This window comes from Seriola lalandi, unplaced genomic scaffold (assembly GCF_002814215.2).
Source record: "Seriola lalandi dorsalis isolate HSWRI2012SDOR001 ecotype SW California unplaced genomic scaffold, Sedor1 jcf7180002054365, whole genome shotgun sequence".
NCBI classification, from domain to species: domain Eukaryota; kingdom Metazoa; phylum Chordata; class Actinopteri; order Carangiformes; family Carangidae; genus Seriola; species Seriola lalandi.
Window position 1 is genome coordinate 236,111 of NW_019524918.1, and position 15,551 is coordinate 251,661.

The following is a 15,551-nucleotide window of genomic DNA, read 5'->3' on the forward strand; positions in this document are numbered from 1 at the left end:
GTTTCCGGAGAGTTTTTCCTTCGAAATAAAAGCCCCGGTAATCTATTGGGTATTACCATGTTATGCTACTTTATAAACTACTTCTATTTCACTATATTTCTAAGAGAAATACGGACATGTACTTTTAACTCCATGCATGGTTGTATTTACTAGTTACTTCGCAAATTAAAGGTTCTGCACACCCACACGTGCGTTTTCAATTACTTTGGCTGATTAGACCTATATGTTGAATCTTGAATGGAACTTTGCTGTGAATTTCATTATGTCACCAATTCCTGTGTAATAATAAGAATGATAGCAAACCTCAAAACGTGCAGAAAAACAGCAAAATAAACTGAAATGGTAAGAAGGGATGTCAGTCAAGCACAGTTTGTAGCTACATGCCATGTACAGTTGGGCAAGATTGTTGAAAACACCTGTATGCCTGGACTATTGGTGTGTAGCGCTTTAAGATTTTATATACAAAATATGAAGCATTATTATTGATTAATCTACCAAACAGTATGATACGTAGTTAGAATTTGCTCCTCCTCAAACAGCTACAACATTAAAATGCTGCTTATACTCGCTGCAGCTAATGCATCAGTAATAGGCCTAACTATGATATAGGCCTAAAGGAATATAACACAATTACTTTTGATACTTTAAATCCAGTTTCTGCAATACTTAAAATTGTGAATTCAGATGATCTCAAATAACATTGTGTGTGATGTTTATATCCACAAATACATAAAAACCCACCCACCTACTCCCCTCTGAAAACATCAGTCCATACTATGGTATTAACAATAACAATCCTCTTTCTCAAAAGTCTTCATTGATTCATCGTCTTTTCAATTATGCCATTCTGGAGTTTCCCCAGAGTGAGAGGCCTCTCTTTACACAAAGGATACTCCTTCCTTTGGCCGGGAAAGAGTGATAAGGGGGGAAAAGGAGAAGTTGAGATGTAGGCAAGAGAAGAAAATGAAGGAGCCCCTGATGCAATTACCTCAGCCCAAACTGAGCTCACACCTCCTACACCTGTTCCTTCAGAGAACAGCTTTCTGCCATAGCAGCATCCTTTAGTTAATGGGTCTCATTGTTTTACCCTAATGCAGTATAAATAAGTATAAGTAACTACTCCTGACAGCAACCACCTGTAAATTCTTTATGTGTACCGGTCTAGCTTTCCACAATCAATTAATCCATGGCTTTGACCAATTTAAAGAAAAATAATACTTGTTTGTTCATTTTAAAATGTAGCATATTATCATCATCCCCATTTAAGATAAATTGTGCTTATACATTTTACATTGGAATTAAGTGCTCACTCTTTGGTTTGCAGTTAGAGCCTTATATGGCCAACCTCTTCTGCTTTCTGTTATACAGTTTAGTCAGGGCTATTATGGGCTCAAAACAGCCAAATGTACTGCCTGTCACCGACAGGATCTCCATTTTTCATCAAGTTGTGTAACACACATGCAGCACCAGTCACATGTGGCATCGTCTGAAGAGGAAGTACCCAAAGAGATCTAAAAGCCAGTAGAACTTTGCCATTTGTTGGGTTTACAACAGAAAGACTGTTGTACAGGCTGAGTTACCATGCAGCTGATGGCTAGAGAGAGACTGAACTTGCTGACTATCATGCACTGCCTGAAGGGGAAAATTGCATAATCTCTGTCTGCTGATGAAGGATTCTAGAAGTATGCTGTAAGTATCATTTTTGCACCTAGTCACTACCAGAGCGCAATTTTTACGCTGCAGATTATCCCAAACTTTTTTCAGAAATTAGATACCATTTAATGTTTGATTTCGATATTTCTCTATCTTAAGATGATGCATAGTGTGCAGTTAAAGATGCTGACAGCTATTCTGGTGTAAATCCTCAGGAAAAATACAGTGGAAGGCCTTGAGATTAATTCTCTGGCCCCTCAACAACAAAGCCTACTGTAGAGGAGGATCGCCAGGGCAAGGTGCGTAACACTCTGTTCCAGTGGACTTGCTAAGTAGCCAATGGTAGACCGCTTGTGTTAGTAGTGTACTGGTTAATTCCATGATGTGGACCATGGAAGTATGCATCTGTGAATGTGTTTGTGTGTGTGTGTCTGTGTGTGTGTGTCTGTGTGTGTGTTTAAGTGCAGAACAGGATGACAACAAAATGATATTGTGGATTTTTTTGACACAGTAGTGTAGATAAGCTGACATCTGCTGCAAAGCTGATTCACTGCCAGTGACACAGCAAATTAATGTATCCCTGAGTTTCTGTCCTTGCTTTTTCATGTGTTCTTGGGCCAAAGTCTGTTTCTTCTGGTGTTGTCCATAATCTATCAACACTACAAGTGGTCAGCATTACATGAATTTTGGCAGGTATATATATTTTTTTTGCCGAAATTAAATTAAAAAAAAAATGAACAATGTTATGAACCAAAATGTTTGAACACTGCTGAAAGAAATCTTGCTACTGATATTTATTGTACAGAGAGAATGAATTATCCTACTGTGTTATTAATGAGGCCGTGACCATTAATTTCCACTTGTATGTAAGAAATAAATAGCCAGTGAAATAACGATAAAATAACAGAATTGGTAGACCACAATGAAAAGTAAAGACCACCTCCATGCTTTCCAGAGGATGAAACTTTCCTATTTAGACGCTATGAACTTTACTCTTATGCCACCTTCAATAGACTAACTACAAAAGTCCACAAAATAAAATCAGTTCTATATAGGTCAGTATTCAGTCTTCAGTATTTGCTCTCCTATATATTATAGCCTTAGAGTGTTTTTTTAAATTATGCTCCAGTGTCTCCGCCTCTGGATGTTGGGTCAGAGAGAGTTTACTGCAACAGGCAGGGCGGAACTGCTGTTCGCACTATGCCGAGGGAAGACGGACAGCCAGGCAGAGTTACAGCATATCTAAGCAGCAAAGTAGTTAACATGCCAGTGTGCTAGGCTAAATCTCCCGTTTTTGTAACGACATCGCGGATACTGTCGCGGCTTGTTTATGGGTGTTTTTGTGGGGTTTGAACTTCCCTCACATTCTCCCCAACGTATTTTCACGAAGGGAGGCGGCGGTGGAGCGCTCGGCAGCCATCTTTGGACCTGCCTGGGAGTGGGATTCGACTATTCTGGCACCCCAGTTACTTCAAGGGTGGGGATTTTAACATATGATATATAACAAATCTGTATGTTATAATCGATTGACAGCGTTAAGAATCACATGAATTTAGCGGGCGAAATTGCTGCAACTGGGATGAAACCGGAAGAATACTTTTATAATCCCAAACTGTTTTGAATTAATGCTACACGACATTATCTGAAGCGCTGAAACCTGGCCTGTCAGAAGAGGGTGAGTTTCAGCTAACTGGCTAAGCTAACTTAGCAAACATCACACAGGTTAGCCTGCTAATTTAGCAGTTTCTGATAAATGACTGTTAAAGTTGGTTTAATTTAACATCGTTCGCGCACTTACTCAACTCTTCACGTAGTAAACACGCTGTGATTGTTGCTTGGATTGTTTCATCATATGACACGTAACTTAGCTTAGCTAACGTTAAGTTTGCTGGGTTGCTAACATTACAGTCAACGTTGGCCAGTCTGGTTTTTTTGCGCACGCTTGAGAGTGTTGTTGGGTTAGTTTGACTTTCTTGTGTGACAACTGAAACAGCGGTTGAAAAGTGACAACTTTCAGTAAATCCCACTAAGTGCTCTCCCTAATTCCACTTATATTGTAACTCCAGTGAGGTGTTCCCTAGCCACAGGTAACTTAGGTTACAACGCAGCAGGTAAGGCAGGGCTACTAACCCAGAGTTGATATTTGTGGGGTTGCTCTAAGACAAATATTGAAAATTGAACAGTGATTTAAATCTTACAGAGCAATAAAACTACTGTATTTACAAGTGTCTACCTGTCCTACCTTGGATTAGGCCCAATTGCCACTTCATTAATGTACTGTAATGTAGGCCTGTGCATAAACATACATTGACTAAAAGATTAGTCTTTGGTTTCTATTCTTTGACATGGGTGGTAAAGATAAAGGAAACACTGGTGGTTGACACAGTGTAATTGTGTTTTTTTGTACTATGGATTGGAGATCCAAAGGGAAATTACTTAACTGACCTACATTACTGATAAGTTTTAGTTGTGTACCGATTTCCAAGAAGTGATGACACTTGCATTTTATATAGATCAATTATCTGTATGAAATGAAAGCATAAAAAACATTTTTTTACTGTGTTTAAATTTGCAATGTATGTCTGAAAGTATGCCATTGTTGTTAAGTCAAGAAAGACAGATAATCAGTAGTCAGTGTTCACCAGGGCCCAGTCCTACCTCCCTATAGCTGTGCGAACAGGAAATGCTGAGCGCATAGAGGGCATACATTGGGAATTCCAGCCCTCCAGCTTTGTTGTCCTGTCCTGCTGCATTCTTGTGCATGTGTGTGTGTGCTAGTTGGAACGCAAGGGTGTTTTATGAAGGTATCAGTTATCATCACTCACTTTTGTGCTCATGTGTCCACAGTTGAAAATGCCATCATGAGATATGACAACAAAGCTCATTCAAGAGTAACAATGTAGTAAAGAACAATGGCAATAAAGAGGCACAGTCTCACATGGTAATGAGGCTTTATTTCAGGGCTGTGGCTGCATCTGTGTGGAATAGTGAGTTGTTCAGTGTAGTTGTGAGACAAAAGATGTCTGCTTGAACTGGGGGCTGTTTCTCCCAGGCTGGGAAAGAAGTCTTGTGACTCTAGCGTCAGCTCTGCATCTGTTTGCAGCTGATCATCTGAGCCGCGTGTACTCAGTAAACTTTCCTCAGTGATCTTTTACAGTCTACATCTGTATTACAGCAGTAAAGCTGTGTAACAAACTTTTTAATGGGCAGCAAACAGTTAAAATCTAAGTCTGACGGTGGAGTTTCTGTATGTTCAAAGGGTGAGTTGACCTTAAAAAAAAAAAAAAATCTGCATTCAAATGGGATGTTGTGTCTATGGATATCTTAATTGGGAATAGATGGGTTTTTTGTTGCTGTTGGTGATGTGTGTGTGTGTGTTTGTAATTTTGTTGAACTGACTCTTAATCACTTGTAGGAAGGTTACATGGACAATGTTTGGTATGTTTACCAAGTACAGGTTTAACAAGTAGTCCTATCCCTGGAATGCTTTCTTTCAGTTCAGGCATCTATCTCATAGTGAAACATAGTGTTGTTACCTCGGTTTCTTTGTTTGAGCTGGTTCTTTGTATCCTCATCACATCTGTCTTTCTACATACCAGTCACTGAAGGTGTGAGAGGAGGTTGTCAGGACACAGCCCACTGATTTCCTTACTGTAGTTGCTGTTACCATGGAAACAGGAGACTTATCTCTTGCTACCTCAGGATTTCCAACTGGCCATTCTCCACATTCGCACCTGACATCATGGTTCACATTGTGTTTTGCGTCGCCTTCTCTTGCTCGGGTTAATGGACTCTGTTATTGCAAACATAGACAGTCAGAGAGCTGTGATTTTTACACTGACGTTTCACTCATTTGTTTAACATTGCCTCTCACTGTAACATAATAAGGTAGTGAATGTGTGTATCTTGAACATCCAGAAACCCCTTCTCGAGCATATTGTACTTGTATTAATTCTGATGCCCTGTACTTTATAGTGGGGACATATAAATGCATTAGGTTAACCCACTCTGCTGCTGTTGTATTTTTTCCATTGTACTCATTCTTGTTTCTCCTTGTACTTTTAGCTCTGAACACATATGAGACCACTGTCCTGCAGATGAGCCATTGGTGGGGGCTTTCAAGTCGCTGTCGCAGACCCAGATAGTTGCTGGCGGCAGCGGCATTGCCCCCCAACTCCCCATTATGCCCAACAGCAGTCGGGCGGGGAGCCTGAAGGACCCCGAAATTGCTGAACTTTTCTTCAAGGAGGACCCAGAAAAGCTCTTCTCAGATCTGCGTGAGATCGGACATGGCAGCTTTGGTGCTGTATATTTCGTGAGTATTTCACAATATAAGGTTAAGGTTCGAACCTAAGGCCATGTTTTTTCTGACACCTGAGCTGCATCAAAAAATGCAGCATCCCCAGTGAGGACACTTAGGGGTTTGGCAAAAAAAACTTAAGGGCTGTCAGGGCAGTTTCTTGTATACCACTGAGCTACATGAATGGCTAAATTCAGTTGTTACATCTTCATCATAGTGTAGAGGATAAAATGAATGCTGCCATGATTACCTTGCTGAAAATTAGGTAAATTCTTTTTTCTCAATATTCTGCATTTTGAGAGCACTGTTGTATTGAACCTCAAAGGCCTTGTAGATCATTGTAAACATTTCAGTGGGGTCCAAAAGTAAATATGAAAGTGGTCTCAGACTTTTGGTATTTCAGAATGATTCTAGACACGCAGCTCTGTTGTAGCGACGCTGTATCAGTGTGTCAGCCAACAACAGTCAACACTTGACTTCAAGCAAATTATTGAGTAAGCAAAATCAATTATCGTGATATTTTGTGATTCTGATGGTGTGTTTTTGTCTCAGTATCTTTTAAAATGTAATATTGTGGGTGTGACCTGGCTCTTGTGGGTGATTTGTTAGAAGCATTCATTGCTTATGTCAGTTAGCTTACTGAGAATTGTATCACAAGTCCCAATTTGTTGTTATACCGGTGGTTGTCTAACTGGAGAGTGGACCTCTGTTATTCAATGCCATGTTACCCAAACAGCTACATTGATTCTACATAGTCTGAATTCTAATGTGAATCATTTAGCTGAGTCTCAAATACAGATGGTGTTTTCATGATGGTTTGGGCAGTGAGGTCATATCCAGTGACCATCGATTTAACAATGTAAAAACACATTTGGAGATTAAAAAGAACATTCATTATAATTGGTAAAGTTTAAGTGAAGATAATCACACCAAAATGTAATGTGCTTATCATTCAGGCACGGGATGTGCGGACAAATGAGGTGGTGGCCATCAAGAAGATGTCCTATAATGGAAAGCAGTCCACTGAGGTAAGATAGGTTTCACTAATCTACAGCATGTTAACAAGCAGTTGTTACCACATTACACATTAATGTTATTGCGTGTGTTGTTATAGTGCTCTACTTTTTCTGTTTTTACAGAAATGGCAAGACATTATCAAGGAGGTGAAATTCCTGCAGAGAATACAACACCCAAACAGCATAGAGTACAAAGGATGTTACCTGCGAGAGCACACTGCCTGGGTAAGATTCAACATAATTGACAGTGATGATGACCACACTTTATTACCCACTGATGAATAAAGAGGAGAAAAATACATAATTCACACAGAACACTCTTTTTTTCATTGCAGCTGGTTATGGAGTATTGTCTAGGCTCGGCTTCAGATTTGTTAGAAGGTGAGTTGAAAACCTTTGTGATTTTTTTCGAGGCTGTATGACTATAAGCAGATAGGGTAGTCTCCCTTTTCAAATTTATCCTTGTTAGTTTTTTTCTCAATTTACATCTCTGTTGGTGAATGTATCCCTTCCAGTTCACAAGAAACCTCTGCAAGAAGTTGAAATAGCTGCAATTACCCATGGTGCTCTTCAAGGGTTGGCTTATCTTCACTCCCACAACATGATTCACAGGTGAGTGTCTCAAGTGTTCAGGAGCATGCGGGGCACCAAATGCTTATGCCCTCAGGCGTTCTGTTGTCTGTGTCGAGTTATAATCCTTTCTTTCTGTGTTTGACAGAGATATCAAAGCGGGAAACGTCTTGCTGACGGAGCCAGGGCAGGTAAAACTAGCAGACTTTGGTTCTGCCTCCATTGCCTGTCCTGCAAACTCCTTTGTTGGGACTCCATATTGGTAAGTTACAAAACATGTATTTTAAAGGTTCCTCTCACAGCACTGTGGCACATTTTTCATCAACTTGCCATTCACATATGTTTTTATTGTGCTTTGTCTGTTTTTTTTCTCTTAGGATGGCCCCAGAAGTCATTTTAGCTATGGATGAGGGTCAATATGACGGAAAAGTGGACATTTGGTCTTTGGGAATAACCTGCATTGAATTAGGTATAGTCACTGTTGTATATGGCCTGATTCACATCTAACATTTAGACCTCATTTGTTGTTGCACTGCTCACATCCACACATCTGTCTTTATACTTTTACAAACATATTGTAGCCAGCATTAATTGTGCTCATTTAATCAGTCAATAACTAAATCATGTTGCTCTTTCTCCCTCTTCCTAATTTCATTTTCTTTCACATCTGACTCCTTGGTGTAACCTGCTACTTGGTTTGTAGCTGAGAGGAAGCCTCCACTGTTCAACATGAATGCAATGAGTGCCTTATACCATATAGCACAGAATGAGAGCCCCACGCTGCAGTCTAGTGAATGGTGAGTTTAGAATTAAATTTTTAAGAGCTAGTGTATTGTTTCTTAAAAACAGAGTCCACAGAATAACTACTATGTATGCTTTTTCTACATTTCATCTCTCAACTTTAGGACGGATTATTTCCGAAACTTTGTAGATTCTTGCCTTCAGAAATTTCCCCAGGACAGGCCGAACTCTGAAGAGCTCTTAAAGGTACGAATCAGCAAAATGGCTATGATATAGCAATGTTATGTTTCATGGTTAATCCTTATAGCCACATTAGAACTCAGGATTTTAATATAATAGGTTTTTTCTGTGTCCTTCCTTTAGCACGCATTTGTCCAACGTGAACGACCGGACTCGGTTCTGATAGATCTGATAAATCGGACTAAGGATGCAGTGCGAGAGCTGGACAATTTACAGTATCGTAAAATGAAGAAGATCTTGTTTCAGGAAGCCCACAATGGCCCCACAACTGAGGCACAAGATGAAGAGGAGGTCTGTCATGTGACATGTTTCAACTGCTGCTAACCTGCATATCTCTCTTTATCTGTCATCTCCAGTTTAGCAATGCTGTATTTTATAGTATTATATCCATCCATGCTATTAGAGAGCCTCGTTGTAACTTTGTTACCGTCTGCTGTGTATGTCATTTTTAGGAGCCAGAACACAATGTGGGTAGGACAGGTACAGTGAACAGCGTGGGGAGCAACCAATCAATCCCCAGTATGTCAATCAGTGCCAGTTCCCAGAGCAGCTCTGTCAACAGTCTAACAGATGCAGGTGATGACAAGAGTGAGGTGGACATGGAGGGAGACCACACTGTCATGTCCAACAGCTCCGTCATACACCTGAAACCGGTAAGAAGTTAAGGTTCTGGTCTGTTTATAAAACCAGGTCTTTTAGTGTCTTATCGTGTTCACTGTTTAAAATTGGTAATTGTAATGTGTTGTTAATATGTTGTTCCTCTGTGCATTTTTGTGTCCCCTTCAGGATGAACAGACATATAATCAAGAGACAGAACCTCACACCCGGCCAACTGAGCCACAGTCACCACCTGCACAAACTCCACGGCCAAAACGAAACCGCGAACACTTTGCCACTATACGCACAGCCTCAGTGGTAACGACACACTTTATTTTTGGGTTAAATAAGAAGTTGGCTAAAACAACTGCTTGATAACTAAAATAGCTGCTTGTGTACCTGCTGGAAATTTTGAACCTCAATGGGTTGTTAAAAGACAAAAATCTATTGATCAGTGAGTGCTTTTGCTTCAAAGCTAGAAAGTTGTAATTTTGTATGTCATCAAAATCAGTGCCATGATCCAGTTTGAAACATTTATGCGCTTGGATATGCTTTGAAAATAAGTGTCAATTTTTTCATATTTTCTTTAATACCTCAGTTTTACATGATGCATGTAGTTGCTTCACATATATATATTGTTCTTTCAACAACTTGCACTTCCAGCCAAAAAAAATATGAAGAGAATCTGTGTCTTGTGTTTCCAGCTCACTCGCCAGATTAAGGAGCACGAGCAGGATTCTGAGTTAAGGGAGCAGATATTGGGCTACAAGCGCATGAGACGGCAGCACCAGAAACAGCTGATGGCTCTGGAAAACAAGCTGAAGGCTGAGATGGATGAGCACAGACTCCGTCTGGACAAGGAGCTGGAGAACCAGAGGAATAGCTTTGCGCAGGAGATGGAGAAACTGATCAAGAAGCACCAGGCGTCGATGGAGAAAGATGTATTATTTCCTCTCATTTATGTATTCATAAAGATTTAGCATTTACTCTGGCTAATATTTTGCATAGATGAAACTGATTATGATGTGCATTTCTCCATTAGGCAAAAACTGTTAACAATGATGAAAAGAAGTTCCAACAGCATATCCAGAGTCTGCAGAAGAAAGAGCTCAACAGTTTCCTAGAATCCCAAAAACGGGAGTACAAACTTCGCAAGGAGCAACTGAAAGAGGCAGGCAGATCAATTTATATTCTTACTCCACATATATATATATTATATATATATATTGTCCTCCATAAGGGTGTCTTTCAGCTTACTTACTGTTAGCAAATATACATCAATCAGTACTATGAAGTCAGTTCTACCAGTGACCTGTAATCTTTCTTCCATTTAGGAGCTGAATGAAAACCAGTCAACACCCAAGAAAGAAAAGCAGGAGTGGTTGTCCAAGCAGAAAGAGAACTTCCAACATTTCCAAGCAGAGGAGGAGGCCAATTTACAGCGCAAACAGAGGCAGTACCTTGAGTTGGAGTGCCGCAGGTTCAAACGGAGAATCTTGATTGCTCGCCACAATGTTGAACAGGACTTAGTGCGAGAGGTCAGTACTCTCTCCTACATTGTACTTCTTGGTTTCAAATGTTACAAATACTGTTTAATTACTTAACAAAAATTTGGAGTTATCTTGGGTGAAAATCTCATCTCTGTGTTGTTTGTCCTTGCATGTGCAAATAATTAGGAGCTAAACAAGCGTCAGACCCAGAAGGACTTGGAACATGCCATGCTTCTCCGGCACCATGAGTCCATGCAAGAGCTGGAGTTCCGCCAGCTCAACACCATCCAAAAGACGAGGGCTGAGCTGATCCGCCTGCAGCACCAGACGGAGCTCACCAATCAGCAGGAGTACAACAAGAGGAGGGAGAGGGAATTACGACGCAAACATGTTATGGAGGTTCGCCAGCAACCTAAGAGCCTCAAGGTGAGAATAAGCTTGTCAGCATCTATGTACATTGAATTTTCAGTAGATGTGCTCATTTTAATGATACTGATGCTCTAGGTACCTGCAGGATTTGTCTAATAAGCAATTCACCCCTGCTGACATATTCCTCATTTCGTGTAAGCCAAAATGTGGTGAAGCATGGTGCATGGAATTTAGAGCACGAAGACTGCATTAGGGTTATGAGTGTACGGCTTTTACCCCCCCTTTTGGTTGGGCAAATGTATTTGTGCTGTTCACTGTTTGCTTTTGAATATAAAGATATGCATAATTGAATCACTTTTCTCCACAACACAGTCCAAAGAGCTACAGATCAAGAAGCAGTTCCAGGACACCTGTAAGATCCAGACCAGGCAGTACAAAGCACTGAGGAACCATCTGTTGGAGACCACACCAAAGTCAGAGCACAAGGCTGTCCTTAAACGGCTAAAGCAGGAGCAGCACCGCAAACTCGCCATCTTGGCAGAGCAGTATGACCACTCCATCAATGAAATGCTTTCCACTCAGGCGGTGAGTCTGGCTATGCCAAGGATGTAGAATCCTAAAATTGTGAAGGAAGACCATGTCCATGAAGGCACCACCCATATTAAATGTTGCTACTTTTTTTTTTTTTTTTTTTTTTTTTTTTTTTTTTAAGAGGATGTGTCCAAATCAGTAATGGTTGTGTATGTATTCTACTCCTTGGACCCTGATTGTGATCATCTCTCTGTCCTTAGCTCCGTCTGGATGAGACTCAGGAGGCTCAGTGCCAAGCCCTACGAATGCAGCTACAGCAGGAGCTGGAGCTTCTCAACGCCTACCAGAGCAAGATCAAGATGCAGACAGATGCCCAGCATGACCGCGAGAAGAAGGACCTGGAGCAGAGGGTGTCACTTCGACGGGCCCTGCTGGAACAGAAGGTTGCCTTTTATAAATGATTCTTGAGATTTACACTGGTCTGACCATTATTATTGGCAAGATTTGAGTTTTAGAGTTACTCTGAGTACACTCACACAGGTTTTCAGTTATTCTGGTCAAAGGTGGTCAAAGCTATGCTGGGAGGTCAGTGGACTCCCATGTAGGCTACTAATAAAATTGATATAGGTGCAATTAGGTATAGGTGTAATTTATCCAGCTGTAACAGGTGTGACAAAATCAACAGCACAGTTTGTAAACCTCCACTCTGTCCTAGAGAGGTCTAATTAGGTCAAATAAGTGAAAACACCTGTGCCATTGTACCATGGTTGTGCTGGGCCTTTAATAGTATGTACTATATTAGGACCCTGGAACTGAAGCAGCTAAATGGAACGCAGCTATCATTAATTATATTGGTTACACCTGTGCATTTCTTGAGCAGCGTTACACTGGATGTGTGTTTAGGAGAAAATGATCTCTGTTCCATTTGGGATACTATTTGTCCAGGCTACTTCCTATCTAGTCCAAAAATCATTTTTTGTACCATTTATGTTATGATTTCTGTTACAGTTTATAAACACATACAGTATATAAATATTCTTATTCACAATTTTTTCCTGCAGATTGAGGAGGAGATGTTGTCCTTGCAGAATGAACGCTTGGAACGAATCCGGAGCCTGCTGGAACGTCAAGCCAGAGAAATTGAGGCTTTTGACTCAGAGAGCATGCGCCTGGGCTTCAGCAACATGGTGCTATCAAACATCTCCCCAGAGGCCCTTAGCAATAGCTTTCCTGGGGCTTCAGGGAGTTGGAGTCACCATCAGCAGCACCACCACCCATCTGGGAGCTCCCAAGGGCCACACTGGGGCAGTGGGAGTTCAGGCTTAGGGTCAAGCCACCAAGGCAGCCATCACCACTATCACTCCAGTCCAGGAGGGGCATCTATGCAGCAGGGCTGGGGGCAGGGCATGCAGGGAGGTGGGGGCCCACCAACGTGGGGCCACCCATCAGCAGGAGCCCTGGTCTCCCGCAGCAGTGGAGGTGTACAGAACAGCCCCCAAGCAATGGGGAGGACATCCTCAGGAGGGCGCAGTGAGCAGAACATGAGCAGGAGTACCAGTGTCACCTCTCAAATATCTAACGGGTCACACCTCTCCTACACATAGATCCCCCGTCAGCCATGGAGTCAGAGTTTGAGCGTGGAGATGTAGAATCCAACAAACGCAGCAGGACAGAGTGTTGGCTGAGCTCTGCTGCTCTGTCTCTCTCTGTGACACTTCCCCTTCGTTTCTCCCGTGTACAGATGTGGATGTGTGATTAAATAAATGTTGCTCAGGTCAAAAGGGCTGGAAAAGGCACAGCCCGTCCTCACGGCAGTTTATCGGCACACATACAGATCCTTAAATTTATGTTACATAAGCAATTTGAGTGTCAACACATAATACTCCCATTTGTTTTTATTTACAGCTCTCTCATATGGAACTTTTAGAATATATGTTTTGTGCTATTTACAGCCATTGCTCTCATTTTGCACATGAAACACTGTTAAAAAGCCTTTGACATGTGTTAACTATGTCCTTAGAAATGTGGTATATCAAACAATCACTGTTTTGTTTAGGACCCCCCGCCCATCTCCTTGACTCACCCAATTCATTACTCATTTATACACTGGCCAATTCTCTGATGATGGTTAAAAATGCAGCAGACCTAACTAAAGATTTTTTTTATTTGCTTTGCTGTTGTGATACCAGCCTGCTGTAATGGTCATTGTGATAAATTAGATGCCTCCTTCAAATATAGTTTTATTTCACCTGATTTCCTGGTCAGCAGCCAAAATGAGACTTTACAAATTCAGAGCCAGAAAAACTAATCTTAACTGCTTAAGGCTTATGCTACATTATTACAGTGCCTTGTCTGTCTCTTATACACATCTCTCTGTAACTAAAATCACAGGTGTTAAAATAGACTGAACTAAACATACACTGGCACTGATTAGAAGTGGTTGATGAAATTTAAAGTATTAAACTATAAACATCTAAGATTTTTATAATCAAAGGTTACAAGGCACTGTAATAATGTAGCATAAGCCTTAAGCAGTTAAGATTAGTTTTTCTGGCTCTGAATTTGTAAAGTCTCATTTTGGCTGCTGCAGCAGCCAAAATGAGACTTTACAAATTCAGAGCCAGAAAAACTAATCTTAACTGCTTAAGGCTTATGCTACATTATTACAGTGCCTTGTAACCTTTGATTATAAAAATCTTAGATGTTTATAGTTTAATACTTAAAATTTCATCAACCACTTCTAATCAGTGCCAGTGTATGTTTAGTTCAGTCTATTTTAACACCTGTGATTTTAGTTACAGAGATCCCAAATACTTTTTTCAGATTATTATATTCACTGTGTATGCAGTAAAGTTGGTTTAAGTGTTATAGATTTTGAGGAATAGATAATTACTTGTGCATATCTGTAACTATGGTTTTAGGTCTTTAGAGTGGCGGTACTCTAGGGGTGAACTTGGAAACCCCTGCATTACAGAGAATGTCATTGTACATGTTGAGAGGAGGAATTGTGCGGGGAAAAAACTCATTTGCCTTTAAAACAATCCTACTATTGATCTGTTGATTTTTATTAGTGCCTTTTTAAAACTGCTGCCTTTTTCAAAGCACTTTATACAGCAAAATATGTGTAAAATTAATATCTGACTTCTTTTCGCAAAGCACCTGGTAGATGAGTGTTTTATTGGTACGCATGTTGTTAAGTTGAGGAGTCAAGCTAACCTGTGCTGTGATTTTTAGGAGCAATTTCCTGAACACGGTCAAGGCTTAGTGAATGGCAACAAAATATGTAAGTGAAAGCATTTCCCCCTTTCTGCAGCTTTTACTGTGTTTTGAATGTGGGTTTCACTGTAGCTGTTGTAGGTTATGTCCTCCTGTGTTCATGCAGATTTTGAATGAGAAGAGGATGTGAGGATGCTGCAGACTTTTTAGATGTATTTTGGCTATAAATTCTATAGAACAAGTTCAACTGAGTTAACTGAAGAGAGCCCATTATGTGCAGGCAGGCAGTGTAAGGTAATTGTTATGACCATGACAGCAGGCTTGGCACTACTAAAAAAAAATAAATAAAAAAAACTACAACACTGTTGGAAAAAAATGTTGGGGCCCAGTTAAGTAACACTAAAAATTTGAAGGGTGCTAAGTTATAAACGATACACCATCTCAGCAGAACCCAGGTACAAGGGTGACTGAATCAAGCACACGCTCGCATGATGACATTGTAGCATATACATGTAAATGTAAAATTGAGTCAACGCACACGCTGGAAAAATGGCCAAATACAAAATCAATGTGTCAAAAAGCACTTAGGTATTTCTTTGATAGCTCTAGCAGTTCCTATCCTATCTGAATAATATCTTTCTGCTCGCTTGCTTCTTTCTGGTTGATAGAATATCACTGGAGAAGCCAGTGCCCTTTTAAACTTTTAACAGCCTCTCTGTTCATGTGAGGTTTCACATTTCCATACAGAAGATTAAAAACACTTTGATGAAAAGGCCTTTAAGGATAATTATTCATAGATAATAAGAATATATGCTCCCCTGAATCACA

The 15,551-nt window shown here is 40.5% G+C and overlaps 1 protein-coding gene across 3 annotated transcripts; it reads left to right on the forward strand.

Annotated features, from left to right (window-relative positions):
• The first annotated feature begins 1,868 nt into the window (after positions 1–1,868).
• Positions 1,869–13,853, forward strand: taok1a (TAO kinase 1a). Of its 3 annotated transcripts, none has more exons than XM_087174580.1 (20): positions 1,869–1,952; positions 5,719–5,968; positions 6,910–6,981; positions 7,093–7,194; positions 7,305–7,350; positions 7,485–7,581; positions 7,688–7,801; positions 7,917–8,008; positions 8,243–8,336; positions 8,445–8,526; positions 8,644–8,811; positions 8,973–9,173; positions 9,307–9,435; positions 9,822–10,058; positions 10,160–10,288; positions 10,452–10,655; positions 10,794–11,033; positions 11,349–11,561; positions 11,768–11,950; positions 12,569–13,853. In XM_087174580.1, the coding sequence occupies exons 2-20, from the start codon at positions 5,837–5,839 to the stop codon at positions 13,109–13,111; spliced, it is 3,078 nt and encodes a 1,025-aa protein (XP_087030706.1). In that variant the 5' UTR covers positions 1,869–1,952; positions 5,719–5,836; the 3' UTR covers positions 13,112–13,853. The 3 variants fall into 3 exon arrangements, with proteins under 3 accessions (XP_087030706.1, XP_023264288.1, XP_023264289.1); XM_023408520.2 differs by lacking the exon at positions 1,869–1,952 and adding an exon at positions 2,844–3,328; XM_023408521.2 differs by lacking the exon at positions 1,869–1,952 and adding an exon at positions 2,844–3,130.
• The last annotated feature ends 1,698 nt before the right edge of the window (positions 13,854–15,551 follow it).

Bases quoted from the DNA above. Each gene is read 5' to 3' on its own strand.
- taok1a (XM_087174580.1), top strand. From the start codon at position 5,837: ATGCCCAACAGCAGTCGGGCGGGGAGCCTGAAGGACCCCGAAATTGCT. The intron at 8,337-8,444 runs GTGAGTTTAGAA...TCTCAACTTTAG, and splicing joins ACGCTGCAGTCTAGTGAATG to GACGGATTATTTCCGAAACT. The intron at 9,436-9,821 runs GTAACGACACAC...TTGTGTTTCCAG, and splicing joins CTATACGCACAGCCTCAGTG to CTCACTCGCCAGATTAAGGA.